This window comes from Ochotona curzoniae, unplaced genomic scaffold (genome assembly GCF_017591425.1).
Source record: "Ochotona curzoniae isolate NIBS_2020 unplaced genomic scaffold, NIBS_Ocur_1.0 scaffold_4701, whole genome shotgun sequence".
Taxonomy (NCBI): domain Eukaryota; kingdom Metazoa; phylum Chordata; class Mammalia; order Lagomorpha; family Ochotonidae; genus Ochotona; species Ochotona curzoniae.
In genome coordinates, this window is record NW_024467122.1 from 64,987,236 (window position 1) to 65,004,203 (window position 16,968).

At 41.4% G+C, this 16,968-nt stretch overlaps 1 protein-coding gene across 2 annotated transcripts in view; it reads right to left on the bottom strand.

Moving 5' to 3' along the window:
- ICE2 (interactor of little elongation complex ELL subunit 2) overlaps positions 1-13,770 on the bottom strand; it is a 39,173-nt gene extending 25,403 nt beyond the window's left edge. The window contains exons 1-8 of one of the 2 annotated variants that reach the window (XM_040969086.1): positions 13,541-13,770; positions 11,415-11,519; positions 4,844-5,105; positions 3,954-4,073; positions 3,269-3,406; positions 2,466-2,579; positions 2,166-2,325; positions 1,125-1,306 (exon numbers count right to left, since the gene is read on the bottom strand). In XM_040969086.1, the coding sequence (XP_040825020.1) occupies positions 1,125-1,306; positions 2,166-2,325; positions 2,466-2,579; positions 3,269-3,406; positions 3,954-4,073; positions 4,844-5,105; positions 11,415-11,519; positions 13,541-13,581 (1,122 nt within the window). In that variant the 5' untranslated portion in view covers positions 13,582-13,770. Of the gene's footprint in view, positions 1-1,124; positions 1,307-2,165; positions 2,326-2,465; positions 2,580-3,268; positions 3,407-3,953; positions 4,074-4,843; positions 5,106-11,414; positions 11,520-13,540 lie in introns of those variants that run through there. The other variant, XM_040969087.1, reaches the window with a different exon arrangement.
- Between the last annotated feature and the right edge of the window lie 3,198 nt (positions 13,771-16,968).

Below are 16,968 nucleotides of genomic sequence, written 5' to 3' on the forward strand. Positions count from 1 at the left end.
TCAAAGACCTTACTGATCCTCAATAAAAATCTATTTCTGCTTCATTTGCTTTATTTTTTCCAATAGCATCTCCACACTCCTACATTTCTGAGGTTATTTTATTAGCATCTGCACCCTTGACCACCAACCCAAGCTCAGAGAGAAGACTGCTTTTATTCACTCCTAAATTTTGAAGGCTGAAGCCAGGAATTTGGAGCCTCTTCTGGGTCTCTCAAGTGAGTGCACCAAGCACCTGGGCCATCTTCTACTGCTTTTCCAGGTACTTTAACAGGAGCTGGATGGGAAGTGGGGCAGTTGGGACTTCAACTGGTACCCATATGGGATTCCAGCACTACAGAGAGTGGCTTAGTATGCAGTACCAGATGCTGATCTCTATTTGATTTTTCAACATTTATTTATTTGAGAGGCAGAGTGACACACAGACACATACAGAGAGAAAAAGCAAATTATCTTCTGTTGCTGTCTGCAACAGTTGGTGCCAGGTTGCAACAGCTGGGCCAGGTTGAAACAAAATCCCTGAAACACTGTCTGGGTCTCCCTGTGGGTAGCAGGGTCCCAAGCACTTGGCCATCTTTGTCTACCTTCCCAGGCACATCAGCTGAGGACATGGATAGCACGCAGAGCAATTGAGACTTGATGTAACTGTCAGATATGGAATGTGATATCATCATGTAATAGCTTAACCTACTGCACAATAATGGTCACACTTTTTTTTTTAATAAAAAGAGAAAGCTGAGGCTTAGGAAAGTTAAATTAGTTGCTCCCTCCACTGGTTCATTCTCCTAAATACCTGCAAGTGCTGGAATTGAACCAGAACAAAATTGGGTCCAGGAACTCAGTCAATGTCTCCCTTATAGGTGGCAGGGACCCAACCATTTAAGTTATCATGTTTTCTCCCAAATTTATGCATGAATGGAAAACTGAAATGAGGAAGAGTAGGGACTCACATCCTGTCATTCTGACATGGAACACAATTATCTCAATTGCAAAGCCAACACACCTGCCCTCCGAAATGCAACTGAATCCTTCATTTTTAACTACTAGGTCTGAAAACTTGAAATGAAACTGGGCTTTCAAGAATAAACAAGCACCATTTCCCTGAAGAGAAAACAATGATTACATACGTCTATTTCAGATGCACTCTCTTCAGGTCTGTCCATAAACACTGCAGAGACTGGAACAGATGTGGCTTTGGTCATCATGCATTTTAATGGAACTTCATGGAACATTTGATTTCTCTCTCTCATTGTCATTTTTTTTCGGGGAAGTGGTGAATTGATATAAATTATTTTAACTGGTTTTGACCCTTAAAATAGAAACAGAGTGGGTTATCAGTACCTATAATTTCACTACAAAAATAAAACAGGATTTATGACAGAAGCATCACAAAACAAGGAAATCAAGATCAGCAGCACATCTCGTATCTATCACCTCAGAGGCGAAAAGGTATTAACGTCCCTTGGAGATCCAAGGGCAAGAAAATCCAATTGCCACAGAAATCTGTTCACTTTCTAACAAGACTTAGTGTTTCTCAGATTTCACTATTATATTCTGGCTATTATTACTCAGTTGTTAAATCAACTTACAAAAATTATGAAACTGTTACAACAGATAATATATTTAACTTGTAGTTGTTTCATTAGACATTATCTTTCATTTATTACCTTTGTTATAAAAATACTAGCTCTGGCAGAAGAAAAAAAAATCACTAAATACAAACCAAAACAGTAGGGGGTATTTTACATGGAGGAATTAATGTGTAATGTTATACAGAGATAATCCCAGGGTTTTTAAGTATAGGACTCCGTTAATTCTAAATTCCCGTAACAGGCAAATAAGCTAAGTCCCAGAAACACATCCACCTGAAGCTGTCCAATAAAGTCCTGGAATGTTCTTCATTTGGGCACAAGAAGAATCTGGCCACTTCCTGTAATGGTAGCCATTCTTCCCTAGTAAGTTCTCCATCCTCCAACATTACTACAGATCCAAAAAGTGTCAATTCCTATATATTATATATTAAAAAACTCCGAAGAGGGTAAATGCCAAACTTAGAATTCAGTCAAACTTTAGATTTTATGCCTGACAAGTGGCCATTGAGATTCAGACACCTAAAATGGAATGGTTCAACGCCTTCTGACAGCATTGTTGAAGAGCACATCACAAACCTGCAACAGGTATTAGTTGAATACACACTGGAATTTCCCATTGCTCCTTGTAGTCTGGTCCATGATTATTTAATAACGTAAACAATGATTGACTTGTTAGAGCTATATGAGGTTGGTATCTTGCGACAAGTTTCTCTGCATTTGGATCATTACTGATATCCTGAAAAACGTGTAAATATTACATGGTTACAGTTGAATGAAAAGGAAGACAGTCATAAAGATGATTTTAGAGAATCAGATTTTATGCATTTAGGGAGGGACAGATTACATAGTAAGGCTCAAAGCCACGTTGGTACTTACATAATGCATAGCTTCCGCTGTTTGTTCTGGTGTTTCAACTGTAGGATCATCTTTTGAGAGCTGCAACTTTGCAGGCATTGAAGGAAATACTGTTTTCACAAATTTTACACTGCCCTAGATAAGAAGTACATATTTATTGCAAGCATCCTGATATTTTTCTTTTCATCATAGGAAACTTGTAACTTGAAACTCATCACATTAGCAAATACAATTGAGACATTTAGAAACTCTTTAAGACAGTGATGATTTTGTTTGATAAAGACCAATGTTTGTTGGAAGAAAGGATCCATGAGAGCCTTCACGGAATTCCCCCTGCACTTTAAATTTTATTCTCCTCTTTTACTAAGAATAAAATATAGTAATTGTAAATAGAAACCCTTTTCCACACCTATTTTTAAATATTTGCCTATAAATTCCCTTAAAAGGACTTTCTTGTATTCAGCAGTATTGAAGAAGACAAGAAGCAAAGAAATAGTATTAATTTTTTATAAAAACAAAATATTTTTAGAGTGGCTGACATTGTGGTATAGCAGGCTGAACTAGTACCACAACACCAGCATCCCACTGAGCACCAGTTGGAGTCCAAGCTCCTCCACTTCGGATCCAGCTCCTGCCAATGTTCCTGGGAAAGCAGTAGAAGATGGCCCAAGTACTTGGGCACCTGTATCCACATGGAGGACTCCAAACAAACTCTGGGCTTCTAGTTTCAGATCAGTCCAGCTCTGACATAAAACAAAATCTACATAAAATATAGACAATATTTCAGATTTTAAAAGTGTGTCTTTTTATATAATAAACCTTACCAACACAAGTAGAGTTTTTTCTAACTTCAAGCCCATCTCTGTACTGAATGGGAAGAATCCCATCAAGCTGGTGACTTCATAAAGGGTGTAAAACTCTGGATACTTTTTCACTTGTTCAATACAAGCTCTTAAAATTTGCTAGGGAAAAAATTGTTAGAGGATAATAATTAAGAAAAATTCATTTACAACGAACCATTGAAATAATGCAACGAAAATATTTCAGTTATAAGAGAATAACCATTCACTGCAAAAACTAGCCTCCTTTTATTAATCAAGTTTCTAGGTCTACATATAATTATGTTCTTCAATTTTTCATTTCCCTTAGTAGTTTTTAACATGATTTCTTAAAATACTGATATTTAATACTAAAATTAGCAGTCCTATTAGACATTCCCTGCTATTTAAGAAATGCACAAATAAATTCATATGAATATTTCAATACAATTTACTGCCACAAAGTTACATGTGTGATCAGAGTAAGTTTAGATTTCTATGAATATTACTAAGCATGACAGATTAATGAAGTAGTAATGCTTCTGGTCAATCTAAGACATCAATAAGTAAAGGTACACTTGTTTTCTAAACAGTTTTGAGTTTCATAAACTGGTGGCCAAATCAGCAGATATTTTGGAATGTAACTACTGCTTATCAATTTGGACACTACATAAATGTGACTTTTTTTCACCTCAGTAAAGTGGCGGGCATCATCAGAAAGCATGTTATAATCTTGGGCACACTTCTTTGCGGAATTCTGCAAAAACTTTAGGAATTCAGTAACTTCTTCATTCACATGTTTTTTCATATCCTGGTTTTCAAAAAAGTAGACATGGTCTTGGAATAAAAAGTGTGGTTAAGTAACAGCAACTTCTCAATCACTGCTTTAATAATTTGAAAGTAAGGAATAATTAACCCACCAAATTCAAAGGAGAAATCACAGATAAAAAGTTAACTAAAATTCTATCAGAGTGGTAAATCCCTTATTAAAAACACAAAAATAGAAAAGCAAATGACTAAAATTGGATAACATACTTAGGAATTAAAAAGCTTATTTTACATACCACTATTAACATTTTTAAAAAATATCATTAGAAAACTGAGTAAATGATACGGACAAGCAAAAGGTAAAGAAAAAAATACCTCATAAACAAATGGAAAATACTTACATTAATAATCAATGCAAATTAAGGCAAATTATCGCTTTTTCCAAGTCAAATTAAAAGACAAAACCCATAATGTTCATTATTACTAAAGATAATCTCAAAAAAGATTGGTTAAAACTTTGTGCAAAATAATTGACTCATTTGCAGGCCCAGATGAAAGCTCTAAACACAGGCAGCCTGTGATGTGGCCATCTGACCTACTGCTCACACCTCAGATAACAGGAACAACAAAACACCTGCTATGTAACTCAATCTCTGAGAAACTGAAAGAATCAATGTTTTGTCAACTGAATGCCTTACATTTTCCATTTTTACAAACATGGAAAGATAAAATAAAAGTAAATTTAACAAAAACAGTTGCTAGCTAATTTTTATTTATTTATTTTCAATAACACTGGAGGGTTAGGATACATACCAAGTACTGCAAGTAGTCACTTTTATTTATTCCAACAGCTTTGGAATTTGGAGGAATATTTGCGTATTTAACCAACAAGTCCACATAAGTCCTCTGCTCTCTCTGTGAGAAACGAGAGAAACGAGGATAAGGAACTCTTGGTTTTGGAAGAAGAACCATTCCAACTGTGGTTTTAACTTTTTCCTTTGCTTGAGTTGCTGAACTAACTGCCGGCTCATTTTCTACAGAACTTGCTGAGGCATTCAAATTTTCTCCTACACGTCTGGAAAAAGAAATACAGTTTACAAATATGTGCTTTTCACATGAAGATTACTATCATGGAACTTCACGATTCTCAATCACCAAGGAGAATACGTGTGATTAACACAGTGTATTTTGGCTTATTCCCCAACTCTGCCACCTGCATTTTGATGTTCAAGCATTTAGTGCAGATGAAGTATTCTGCAGGGCAGGATCACATTGTGAGCCTACCTTCAATTACCTGATGAGGAGGGAGAGACATACCTATTAGACTAATTACGCAGTTTGGAACTTTATTCCATTTACTGAAGAGGAAAATATTTTTGTCCATTATATACATATGTATTTTGCTTTTACATTACAATGTCAGTTTTTAAAAATAATTAGATTCTTCAGTAAGGTATCAGTTAACATAGTGAACAAAAGTCAGTAATAGTACATAAGGGGGTTGAAACTTAGAGTTAACAGATACCCTGCAGTTCAACATTTTCTGGTCCCCTTGATGAACCTTAAAAATTAAAAAGAAAATTCCAACACTATATGTCATTTAATGGCATAAACGGCAGCTTTAGCAAAGTTACACAATCCTCTACCATTCACATGTGACTAAGCCTTCATGTTTTTCATAGATACAAAAGAGAAACCCTGGCAAATTTATAATGAAATACACTTAAAGAATGTTACTTTGTATCTGTGAAATGCTAATCATTGTTTAAAAAAAAGTCACCTCACCACTCCAAATCAATAGAAGGCTACACATTTCTTGTCTTGTATAATCATTTGTCTATCCCTGCTATTTAGTTATTGTAAACCCCATTTTCAGTAACAAGATTTAGAAGACCACTAAGAAACTACATTTTTTAAATCCACTGTCAAGTTAAAGCTGCTCCTATGACTTGGCTCCACATTAAGCAAAAATTCACTCAGGGAGCAAAAGTCATGAGGAAGATGGCCACCATTGGTTCATTCATGACTCCTCTATTCAATCATATAAGTGATGACCATACTCCAGCTACATACTAAACACAATCCACCCAGGCACAAGACAATTTCAGTTTTCCAGGACTTTAAAGTTCAAAAGGATTGGCCAAATAAATGGAGAACAGTGGAGATCTTAGATGTCCAAACCAAACATACCAAGCAGGTGAGCGAGGAGAACCCTGAGGACACCAGGACCAGGCAGGAGCAGGGAGAAAGCAAAGGGTGGGCAAACACCAGAGCGCGGAAGCTCTTAATTACCAATGGTGAACTAATGTGCATGGGGTATTCTGGAAGCTCAGTGCATCTGGTTTGTCACAAAAGAGGAGGAAAGAAGTGAAGGAAGCTGAAGTAGGTACAGGTTAAGACCAGCAGTCTGTAATGTGTGGCACTATTCTATACAACTCTTAAAGGTCTCCTGAAGCTTCTCTACTCATACATAAGCAAATCTGCCCTGTTACTGCTTACCATAACAGCACATTTTATTCAGTGTTTCCTCTGATTATCTTAGTTCCCATAAATATAACTTGATTGGAATGGACCTTGTGGTGCAGTGTGTTACTTGCCTCTTGGGACACCCACTTTCTAACTAGAGTGTAGGTCAAGTCTGGTATGCTCAACTTCCAATCAAGCTTCCACTAATCCTCCTGCAAAGCAGCAGACGGAGGCACAAGTATTTGGGTTCATGTCATTTGTGTGAGAGACCCAAATGGAATTTCTTACTTATGCCTTGGGCCTGGCTCAGCAATGGGGGTTGTGGCCACTTAAGGTGTGAACTTACAAACAAAAAATTACTCTCGCTCTGACTCTTCTTCTCTTCCTTGTCTCCCTCTCTCTTCCTGTCTTTCAAATATTAAAAACAATGACCAAAAAAACCTTTGCATTTTAACTGGTGTCTTTTACAACCATATCGTATCTTCTAGATCAGTAGTATCTATGTACTTACATAGTAAAATATACATTACAAATACTTTTCCTTTTAACATTACATACTTAAGGTATTACATTGCCTTTAAAAGTTATAATTATACATATTAACTTCATTTCAGAAAATAAGCGATTTTTTTTCAATAATTGTTGTAAAAGGCAGGAGGGCTTTAGCCTAGTAAGGCTGAGAATTACTGCTTTGGATCTATGTCTAGGCAAAGACTGACTTAGGACCCCATTTTGTTTTAAATCAACTTTATAATAATAGAAAATGATAAAAATGTCTCTTTTGGAAAAGATTCAGGCACCTCAAATAAAGCAAAACATTAAAGATAACTCTTACAGCCAAGCTATGGATGAAAAACTAATTAAGAAAGCAGATTAGTTATTAGGAAAAGAATATATGAATTTAAATTAAGGATGCTTATACTGATTCTGAAAATAATGTAGGCAAAAAGATATACTTAGCTACTAAAGTTTCTCCAATAGCTGTATAAAAATAAGCATATTTTAGGTTAACAAAATGAATATTAACTGCTGATCTTGGGAGAAATATATTACAGCCAGTTGATTTCTCACTAGACAATGTCTTGAGAACTACTCAAACCGCAACTCGTAACAATACTGCTTCACAGCTGTCTCTCTAAATGTGAGAACATGTCTGTCCTTGTGGCAGTAACTGGCAAATTTAATTAAGCTGCTGCAGCAACAAGATGCTGACTCAGATATGCCAGAGTAGGAATGTCAAGAAACCCCAGCAGCTTAAATTGGCTACATTCTGCACAGAGGGAAATGGCCGCACATCAACATCATTTCCGTGTGCAGTGCTGTCAAAATCTTCATCAGGGAGCAGAGGCAGAGCCTGACAGGCCTCACCCTAGCCACAGTTGCAGCATTCTGTTTTAGTACAGTAGATGGTTTGAAGTTTTCTGCCTTCATTTTGTCAACTACCCAGTCTCTTTTTACTTAAAATTTCTACGAAAAACAGGGAGAATCAAAAACTTTCAGTTTTAAGAAGGGTAGAACAAAGAAAATGTTAGAAATTTTCCTTTGGGACTGGCAAAACCTCCACCTGCAAGTGCCAGGCTTCCATATGGGTACCAGTGGTGTTCTGGCTGCTTCACTTTCCACCTAGCTCCCTGTTTACGGCATGGAGAGCAGTCAAGGGTGGCCCAACTCCTTGGGACCCTGCACCCATTTGGGAGACCTGAAAGAAGCTTGTGGCTCCTGGCTTTAGATTGGCTCAGCTCCAACCATTGTGGTCACTGGAGAGATCTTTTTCTCTGTCTATTCTTTTCTCTATAAATCTGCCTTTCCAATAAAAAAATAAACAAATATTAAAAAAAAATTTTTTTTTACAGTGAAATGAAGGCTGAGATAATTTAAAAAATGGTGGGAAATTTTTTTGGAAACGATTAAGACACATGTTATTGGTGCTGGTGCTGTTGTGCAGTAGGCTAAGCTGCTATCTTAAGGCTGGCTTGCCATGTGGGGTGCCTATTCTAGTCACGGCTGCTCAACTTCAATCAACTTTGCGCACTGCTTGGGAAAACAACAAACAACAGTCTAAGGGCTAGGTCCCTGCACTTACAATCAGGCTGCTGGCTTTGGCCTGGGTCAGCCCTATGTCAGCCCTAGTCGCTGCAGTCATTTGGGGAACGAGCAAATAAACCAGAAAGATCTCTTTTTCTATGTGTCTCCCTCTCCACAACTCTTCCTCTCAGGTAAATAAAACACATCTTTTTTTTTTTTTAAAAGATAGATATTATCAAAACACAAAAATAATTTTAAAATGGTAGGTATTCCTTGATTAAAATAGATACAGGCAATTTTTAATCTATCTGGTAAGTTTTAAGAAATTAGTTGTCCCCAAGAAATACAAATTTTTTTTAAAAAAATATTTAAGACACAAATCCAAAGATGCGCATACATGAGGCAGTCTAGCTGCCGTAACATCCTCCAGCTGACAGTAGCGGATACCCTAGCTATTTCTGCCAAGAAGAAAGGTGCTTCTGAAATTCTCCAGAACATTCAAGTTTGAAATTATCTCTTTAATACAACTGGCTGCTTTTTTGTGAATTTATTCAATCACTTGATAATATAAAAAAGCATTTGTTTCATTAATGTTTTTCATGACAATCTGGTAATACCTTTCAAAATGCATATATGCATTCCCTTCAACTTATTCTAGCAACACAAATATTAAAAACTGCTCACTGTTCATAACAAAGGAGTAGAAGCAGGCTAAACATGAATCAAGGATAAAAAATGATATCCACCCAACAGAACATGATGCTGCCATAAAAATATGAATTTATATGTACTGACATGGAGACATCACCAACAGAGTTGGAAAGCAGCAGCATGCAGATTACTGTATACAACTGGCACACATGACAGACAGAAAGACAGGATATACTCATATGAAGGTCTACCCTGATTTTACCCCAGCCTCAGTCGGGTTCATATTCTTGTTACCTATAGATTCAGATGCAAAAGGCTGGGTTAAGACTACAAAATTAGTATTGTGATTAGTATTTTTTGAAAGCTATTAATTACTCTCTTAGGGGGAAGCCTGATGAGGATAATGGCATGTGAAAGTTGAAAGAAGTAACCCAGAAGTCAGAAACCATGGACTGCTCCACAGTCAGGAGCCTGATGATGACAGTGAGAAGAGTTTTAGAAGGTTGGTGGGTGGAGGCCAGAGAAACACGAGTGGGATGTCCAGGGAAAAGAAAGTGCAGTGGACATGCAGTGAACTCAAGGTCTGGCTCGACAATCCATCCTACTCATCCACACTTTTTAAAGATTTATTTTATTTTTTATTGGAAAGTCAGACAGAGAGGAAGATCTTCCACTTGATGATTCACTCCCCAAGCAGCCACAACAGCCAAAGCGGAGCCAATCTGAAGCTAAGAGCCAGGAGCCTCTTCCAGGTCTCCCATGTGGGTGCAGAGTCCCAAAGCTTTGGGCCGTCCTCAACTGCTTTCCTGGGCCACAGCAGGGAGCTGGATGGGAAGCAGGGTTGCTGGGATTAGAACCAGTGCCCGTATAGGATTCTGGCACATGCAAGGTGAGGACTTCAGCCACTAGGCTACCGTGCTGGACCCTTATCCACATTTTGACTAGGCAGTTTAACCCATGTATACTTCAATTATTTAGCAGGAAGAACTTACTAGTGCTATCTTGTTCTACATTTTCCATAGGTCTTTGTAAATGTTCTGCTCCTTATTTTCACTCAGCAAGCACATACAAGTCTTTAAGGAAGTCTAAGCACAAATAAGAGACGTAATAAGAGGGTAGCCAAGAAGGAATACAGAATCTAGAGATGATGTGAACAGGAAAAACTTGAGCAAAATTATATATTATTCAAGATGATTAGAAATGAGGAGTAAGCAGGGGTGACTGACAACAGGATTCTAAGAGGGTAGGAGAGGAAGAAGGCAAAGAGAAGGAAGTCAACACCGACTTCCCCAAGGGGAGACTGCTAGTCCTCATTCAGTGCATTTAGACATCTTGTCAATAAACTCAATTACTTGGTTTTGGATTAATCCACAACAAAACAGAAATAGTCAATCAGAAAGAAAAGGTGGTAGTAAGTAAATAATAAGAATTGAAAATATTCACAGAACAGTTTTTCATACAAAAAAAAATTTCTATGGTACTTCGGGAATTGATTTCTATAAACTGATTCTACAGAAACATAAAAAAAATTCAGGGTCTGCTGCGGTGGCCTAGTGGCTTAAATCCTTGCCTTGAATGCACTGGGATCCCATACAGGCGCTGGTTTTGATCCTGGCAGCTCCACTTCCTATCCAGCTCCCTGCCTGTGGCCTGAGAAAGCAGTCAAGGACGGCCCAAAGCCTTGGAACCCTGCACCCATGTGGGAAACCCAGAAGAGCTCCTGGCTTCGGATTGGCTCAGCACTGGTCGTTGCGCTCACTTGGGGAGTGAATCAATGAATGGAAGATCTTCCTCTCTGTCTCTCCGCCTCCCCTAGATATATCTGACTTTGCAATAAAAACTAACCTTTTTTAAAAAATTCACCAACATACTGTTTGTAAATACAATGAAAACAATGAAGAACATATTGTCACATAAAACTAGCTAACTGAACTACAAGCACAACTGTAGATTGAAGTCACTGGCAGCCACCAGGACTGAGCTTCACGTGAGCGCAGAAAGGACGCTCACAAAACACTGTTGTAAAGGCAGAGTACACATGTTTTACAGAGTGATCCACTCTGTGTATAAATACTCATGTGTAAAAATCTGAAAAAAAAATAGTCAAGCTTTAATAATTTTCTTCTATTTTTTAATTTCTACATTTCTATAATTTCAATGTTTAATGGCAGTAGATACAAAACCACAACTATCAAGGTAGCAGCAATTAAATAAGGGCTAGTCAAATAAACACACAGATTACCTGCTAGACAAAACACACAGTTCCTTCAAACTTGGAGCCATCGAATGCTCTTTATAATTTTCCCGAGAGAAAAATGTCTTAAGGCCGTTTTTGGGTGAATCATCCCTGGGAAACAAAGTGCAGATTTAACCACTGCAAATTTCCACTATACTAAGAAGTGTCATAACTTAACACTCTCCACACCCTTTTCCTCTTAATTCTCCTCTTTATATGTACAATTTCAGGCATCTGGCTTAGGAACTTGGATGTTTTATTTTGATAACTTGAAGCCCAGGCTCATTATGAAATTTTCAGTTGCTACTATCAATTTTGCTTTCCCTACAAATAACAATTTATTCAATTAAAGAAATGTCAGAGAAATCTGAGACTTGAAGATACAACAGACTGACGTGCAGTGAAGAGTCTCCTGGGGCAGAGCTCACCGCTGGCTCCAAGGCAGCACAGTAAGATGTCTGGTTGCGGGACAGAAAATACTTCTCCATGTACTTGTTCACGCACTACTGTGCCAGGCTAAAAGGCAATATACAGACTGACTATCCAAATCTAATTTTTGTTGATTTGGTAAAGAGATAAATTGCATCTCTTTATTCAAACCACCTCTAAGGTGATACACGATTTTGCATAACATAGTGAGGTTAGAGACAAACATATTACAGTCAATAGTTTCCATGTCATAAACACTCCAAAAATGCTAGCTGACAAGGGAATTAAAAAATTAAAAATAAAAACCAATCATCCAAAAAGGACAAAGGTAGGTTGGATACTGTAATAAACGGATAGCTTCAATGGCTACGATTCTGTGCAAACATTCTAGATCGTGTTTGATTCCATAATGCCTTGCCTCTCAACACACTTTATAGCACTGGCGTGGAACACAGATATACACACCTCTTAAATCCTACAAAAGAACAATCTAGACAAGCAGCAGGTTCTGGTTGTCCTATTCCCTAAATGGTAAATTCTCAGATATCTTTTCTAAACACATTTCTTGTTTTTAATGGCATTTGTCAAAAACAAAACAAACAAACAAAAGAAAACCCCTGTGGTTACAATATCAATGGAAAAGTTGCAATCTCCTGTTTGCTATGTGCCAGTGGAGAGTTTATCACCTTGTCATGGCACCATGTCTGAGACATCTCTTTACATTTTAAGGTTTCTGTTTATCAACAAACAGAGAATCAGCAGCCTCCAACCATGAGGGTCTTGGAGAGGGGAGTCTTGTTTGCATTAAACAAGTACTTACTGAACATGTCAACTGAACACGGAGTCAGCTATTATTTTAAAAATCTTTGTTATCTTGTGACTTTTGTATGCCCTTTGGCTGGCTCAAGTTGTGTTAAAATGATCTACAGTTTCAATATATATATTAGCTGAATGTCTACAAAACACATTAGTTCATCTGGTTCTCCATTTATGACATTTTTCTGTACATCTAAAGTGCAGTCTACAGTCTTCTCACTTGTTCTAATTTCCGGTATAACAAAAAGAAATATGTCTCTTCTTAAAGGGGGGGAGGCCCTTGTTACTCCTTTTCTGGAAATGGGCAAGCGTTTTGGACACAAAACAAAATTCCACCACGTCTAAACCCAAGCACAACTGGAGTGCTGCATTTCAGGAGTCAAACTGCAGTCAGCAGGGGCTGGCCCAGCGGCTTGGCACGCTAATCCTCTGCCTGCGGTGCCAACACCCCATACAGGCGCCAGTTTGTGTCCTAGTTGCTCCACTTTCCAACTAGCTCCCTGCCGATGACCTGGGACAGCAGAGAACAGCTCATGGTCTTGGGCCCCTGCATACATATTGGAGACACAGAGAAAAGCCCTTGGTTTTGGATTAGGTCAGCTACAGCTATGGTGGCCATTTGGAGCGTGAACCAGAAGGTCGAAGATCTGAACCAGAAGGTCAAAGATCGCTCTACCTCTTTCTCTGTGAAATCTGCCTTAAAAAAAAAAAAGTGCAGCTATTAGTTAGTCCTTACAAAGCATTCAGCATGTGAAAGTGAGAATAAACTCTGGGACCCTGGATTTGTATCTTTGGCAAATCTCTCCTGGTCAGAAGCCTTCCTCTGCTGCCCCAGCCACGGGCTCCACTTCACTGCCTCAGGTGGACTGCCAGGATGAACAACTCACCAGTTCAGCACTGGTTCACTTGCGGCCACGCTGGAGCTCATCTTTCTAGATTTCAGCTTCGCTTGTATCCCACACGTCGGCTAACAGCCCAGAGACAGGGCCCCTCGGGAACCACACACACTCCACTGAGGAAAAACCAAAGGTTCAAGACCAAAAACAAGAGGTTAGCTAGGGCCAGGCGGGGAGAAACTTCTCCCTATCACCTGTTCTCAAACACACACGCTGGCAGGCTGTTTTTAACTGAGCATCTATTGTAGGAGTCCTTTTCCACTTAACGCCAGCGTGTCACTCTTTAGGATACCCGACTTCGGACCCAAAAAGACGTTGGCCCCATGGCCAGAACCCGTGCATCTAAACCCAGCTCCCCGCTAATCCCTTACTGTCCAAGTCCATCTTGTTGCCATTTCTCCAAGACAGCACGGTGAGGGGGCAGCACCCTCGCCCTTTCAGAGACCCCGGCGTCACATTTGCGGGGAAGCAGGGCCCTGCAGCTTTCAGTGACACCTGCCAGGCTCACTCAGCGTGACCTCTCCGTGTCTTTCCATGTCCAACCCCACCCCACCCCGCCCCGGCCTATGAGACACGAACAACCACGCTCTGCAGGCAAGCAAGGTACGAGGCGGAATGGGAGCGGGGAACCGGGGCCGCGTCGAACCGGGAGCCGCGGGTCCCCGTCCGACCCAGGGGGCCGCCATGTTCCCGCCTCCCGCAGCCCACCGGGCAGCGCCGTCCCGTCCGCCTCTCCGTGACAAGGCAGCCTCTCGGTCCACCTCCCGGCCCCCGGCGCCTCAGACCTCGGCCGCCCTCCCGACGCCCACACGCGCTCCTCCACTCCTCTCACAGTCGCGCGCGTCCTGCCAGGACGGCATTTAAAGGACGAGGCCTCGCCGCCCGGCCCTGCGTGATGACGTCGCAGACGCGCCGCGGGCGGCTTCTCGAAGGGCCGGCCCGCCGCCGGGCGAGCTGCTGTGGGAGAGGAGTGGGGAGGAGCCGGGAGCGTGGCCGGGCGTGAGACGCGGTTCTTCCTTTCCTTATCCCCGACTCCTTGTCTGGAAAATGCAGATGATGTTGTTGGTACTTAACTGCCGTGTAAAGAAGTAAATGAAGCAGACTGAAGCCCTGCTCAGCAGTGTACCTGCCTCATAATATGGCCTCATTAAGCGCTTGTTCCCCTCCACTCTACTGCCCACCCAATTGTAGATGCCAGCTTCCACCAGTGACCACTTTGCTTTTCCCACTTTTTAAAAATCGTCAACCCCCCTCCTTTTTTTTTTTAACTTGAAGATTATAGTTAAGAGACAGAGAGAGCGAAATCTTCCATCCGCTGCTTCGCCCCCCAAAGTGGACACAAAATGGACACAACGGCCGTAGCTGAGCCAGTCTGAAGCTGGGAACCAGGAGCTTCTTGCAGATCTCCCAAGTGGGTGCAGAGGCGTGAGTCCTTGGACCATCCTCTGCTGCACTGTGAGGCACATTAGCAGGGAGCTGGATCAGAAGTGGAGGAATCGGGGTACGAACCAGCAGCCACATGGGATTCCAGCACTGTATGTGGGGGATTAGCATAGTAAGCCCTCATGCCGGCCCACCAAAATTTTTTGAACACTTAAGTGTTGTATTTCGCGATGTGGTACATGTAGACTCAATATGAATTTGGTTTTTACCAGAGCTTTCTGCCTGTGGGAATGGAAGATTTTGGCATTAAATCAATGTGATATACGAGAGAAAGAGAAAAAAAACTAGTGTGAGGGGACAAAAAGCAAGTTTGAATGATTAAAGACGTCACAGATTACTTCTGTGGGGTATGAGATTGCCACGCGGGCTCAGTGGAGGAACTGGGTTTTGCGTGTGGATGGTGTTAGGCTTAGATATTTCATTGTCTTCCCCAAACGCCACGCACTTTTCAAATAGAGTGAAAACAACCCAATTACCTTGTTGAGGAGGTGGGCTAAAAGGAAGGTCTGTAGGATATCCGGATAGTTCCCCGGAAGGGGTTGGCCCTGGAAGCCCATCCCGGTCTCGGTTTCCGGATTGACCGCTGCAGGTGGCTGAAGGAATGGCCTGAAGTGCACCTCGAGCAGTGACTCTCCAAAACCGTGAGTCAAAGGAAACTTCCTTCCTTTCTAAGTCTTGTTAGAGTGACAAAAAGCTAAGACAGAAAATTGGTGTCAAGGTGTTGGAGCATGATTTCATCAGGAAATGTGGAGCAGCCTTTGGAGTTGGTTTATTAAAAGGAAAGATGGGAAGAGACTGGCTGAACTGTTGAGACAAAGTTCTCAGTAGTGCCCTCAAAGTGGTTCATTTGCGGGCTGGTGGAGAAGGACAGGGTCAGGGGACTCTTGGTAAGGATGCGGGTGGCACTGAGAATTGTTAGGGGGAGCGGGGCTGTCTTTGTTACACTGTGGCAAAGCAGCCGGCTTTCTTGCGTTCCTGTGCAGAAACTTTGTGTGAGCCTCAACTCACAGGTGATAAATTGATTTGGTGGAGGAAAACTCAAGGGCACAACTAATTAGGGCTGCAAGATGAGTTGCTGTTTGTGAAAGTTTTACGCTGAGAAACAGGAGCTCGATGAAGAGATTTAGAAAATTCACAGCCTGGCTGGAGAAGGAAGGAAGGAAAGAAGGACAGAAGGAAACACAAACAAGCCTGTTGGGGATTGCACAGTGAGGGGGGGGAAAGTCGCTCCGTAAAGACATGAGTGTGTGTAAAATGGAAGCTGATTAGTGAAGGCCGGAGGAGCTGCAGTCGTGGCTGAAGTGGACTCAGGTGTGGCTTGTGCTGGTGGCTACACCTGGGGAGCTCCAGGAGGCGGGGCTTCCTCAGGTGTGCACGGGATGAGCGATGGGAGAGCCACGAGGGGGCGCCAGAGGATTCAAATGAAAGCCGAGAAGGCCGTGCCTAGTGGAACTGGAGGTGGTGTTGAGGCCACAGAGCACCAGCTGGCGATATGGAGCACCAGCTAGGAAAAGCTGCAGTAAGTCCGCCACGTGATCTTTGGCAGGCTGGGGCACCATGTGACACCAGCCTGAGAGTGTAACCGCACGGGGTGGACACCAACAGAATTGTAAGGGCGTGGAGGAGTCCTCCCAGATCTCAAAATTGTCAGCCTCAAAAGAGAAGAAGCTAGGCAGGGGAGGGCAGGAGACCTTGATAAAAAACAGTTACATTTGGGCCCGGCGCGGTGGCACAGTGGTTAAGGTCCTCGCCTTGCACACCCGGGATCCCATGTGGACGCCGGTTCTAATCCCGGCAGCCCTACTTCCCATCCAGCTCCCTGCCTGTGGCCCAGGACAGCCCAAAGCTTTGGGACCCTGCACCCGTGTGGGAGACCCAGAAGAGGCTCCTGGCTTCGGATTGGCATAGCATCGACCGTTGTGCTCACTTGGGGAGTGAATCATCGGACGGAAGATCTTCCTCTCTGTCTCTCCTCT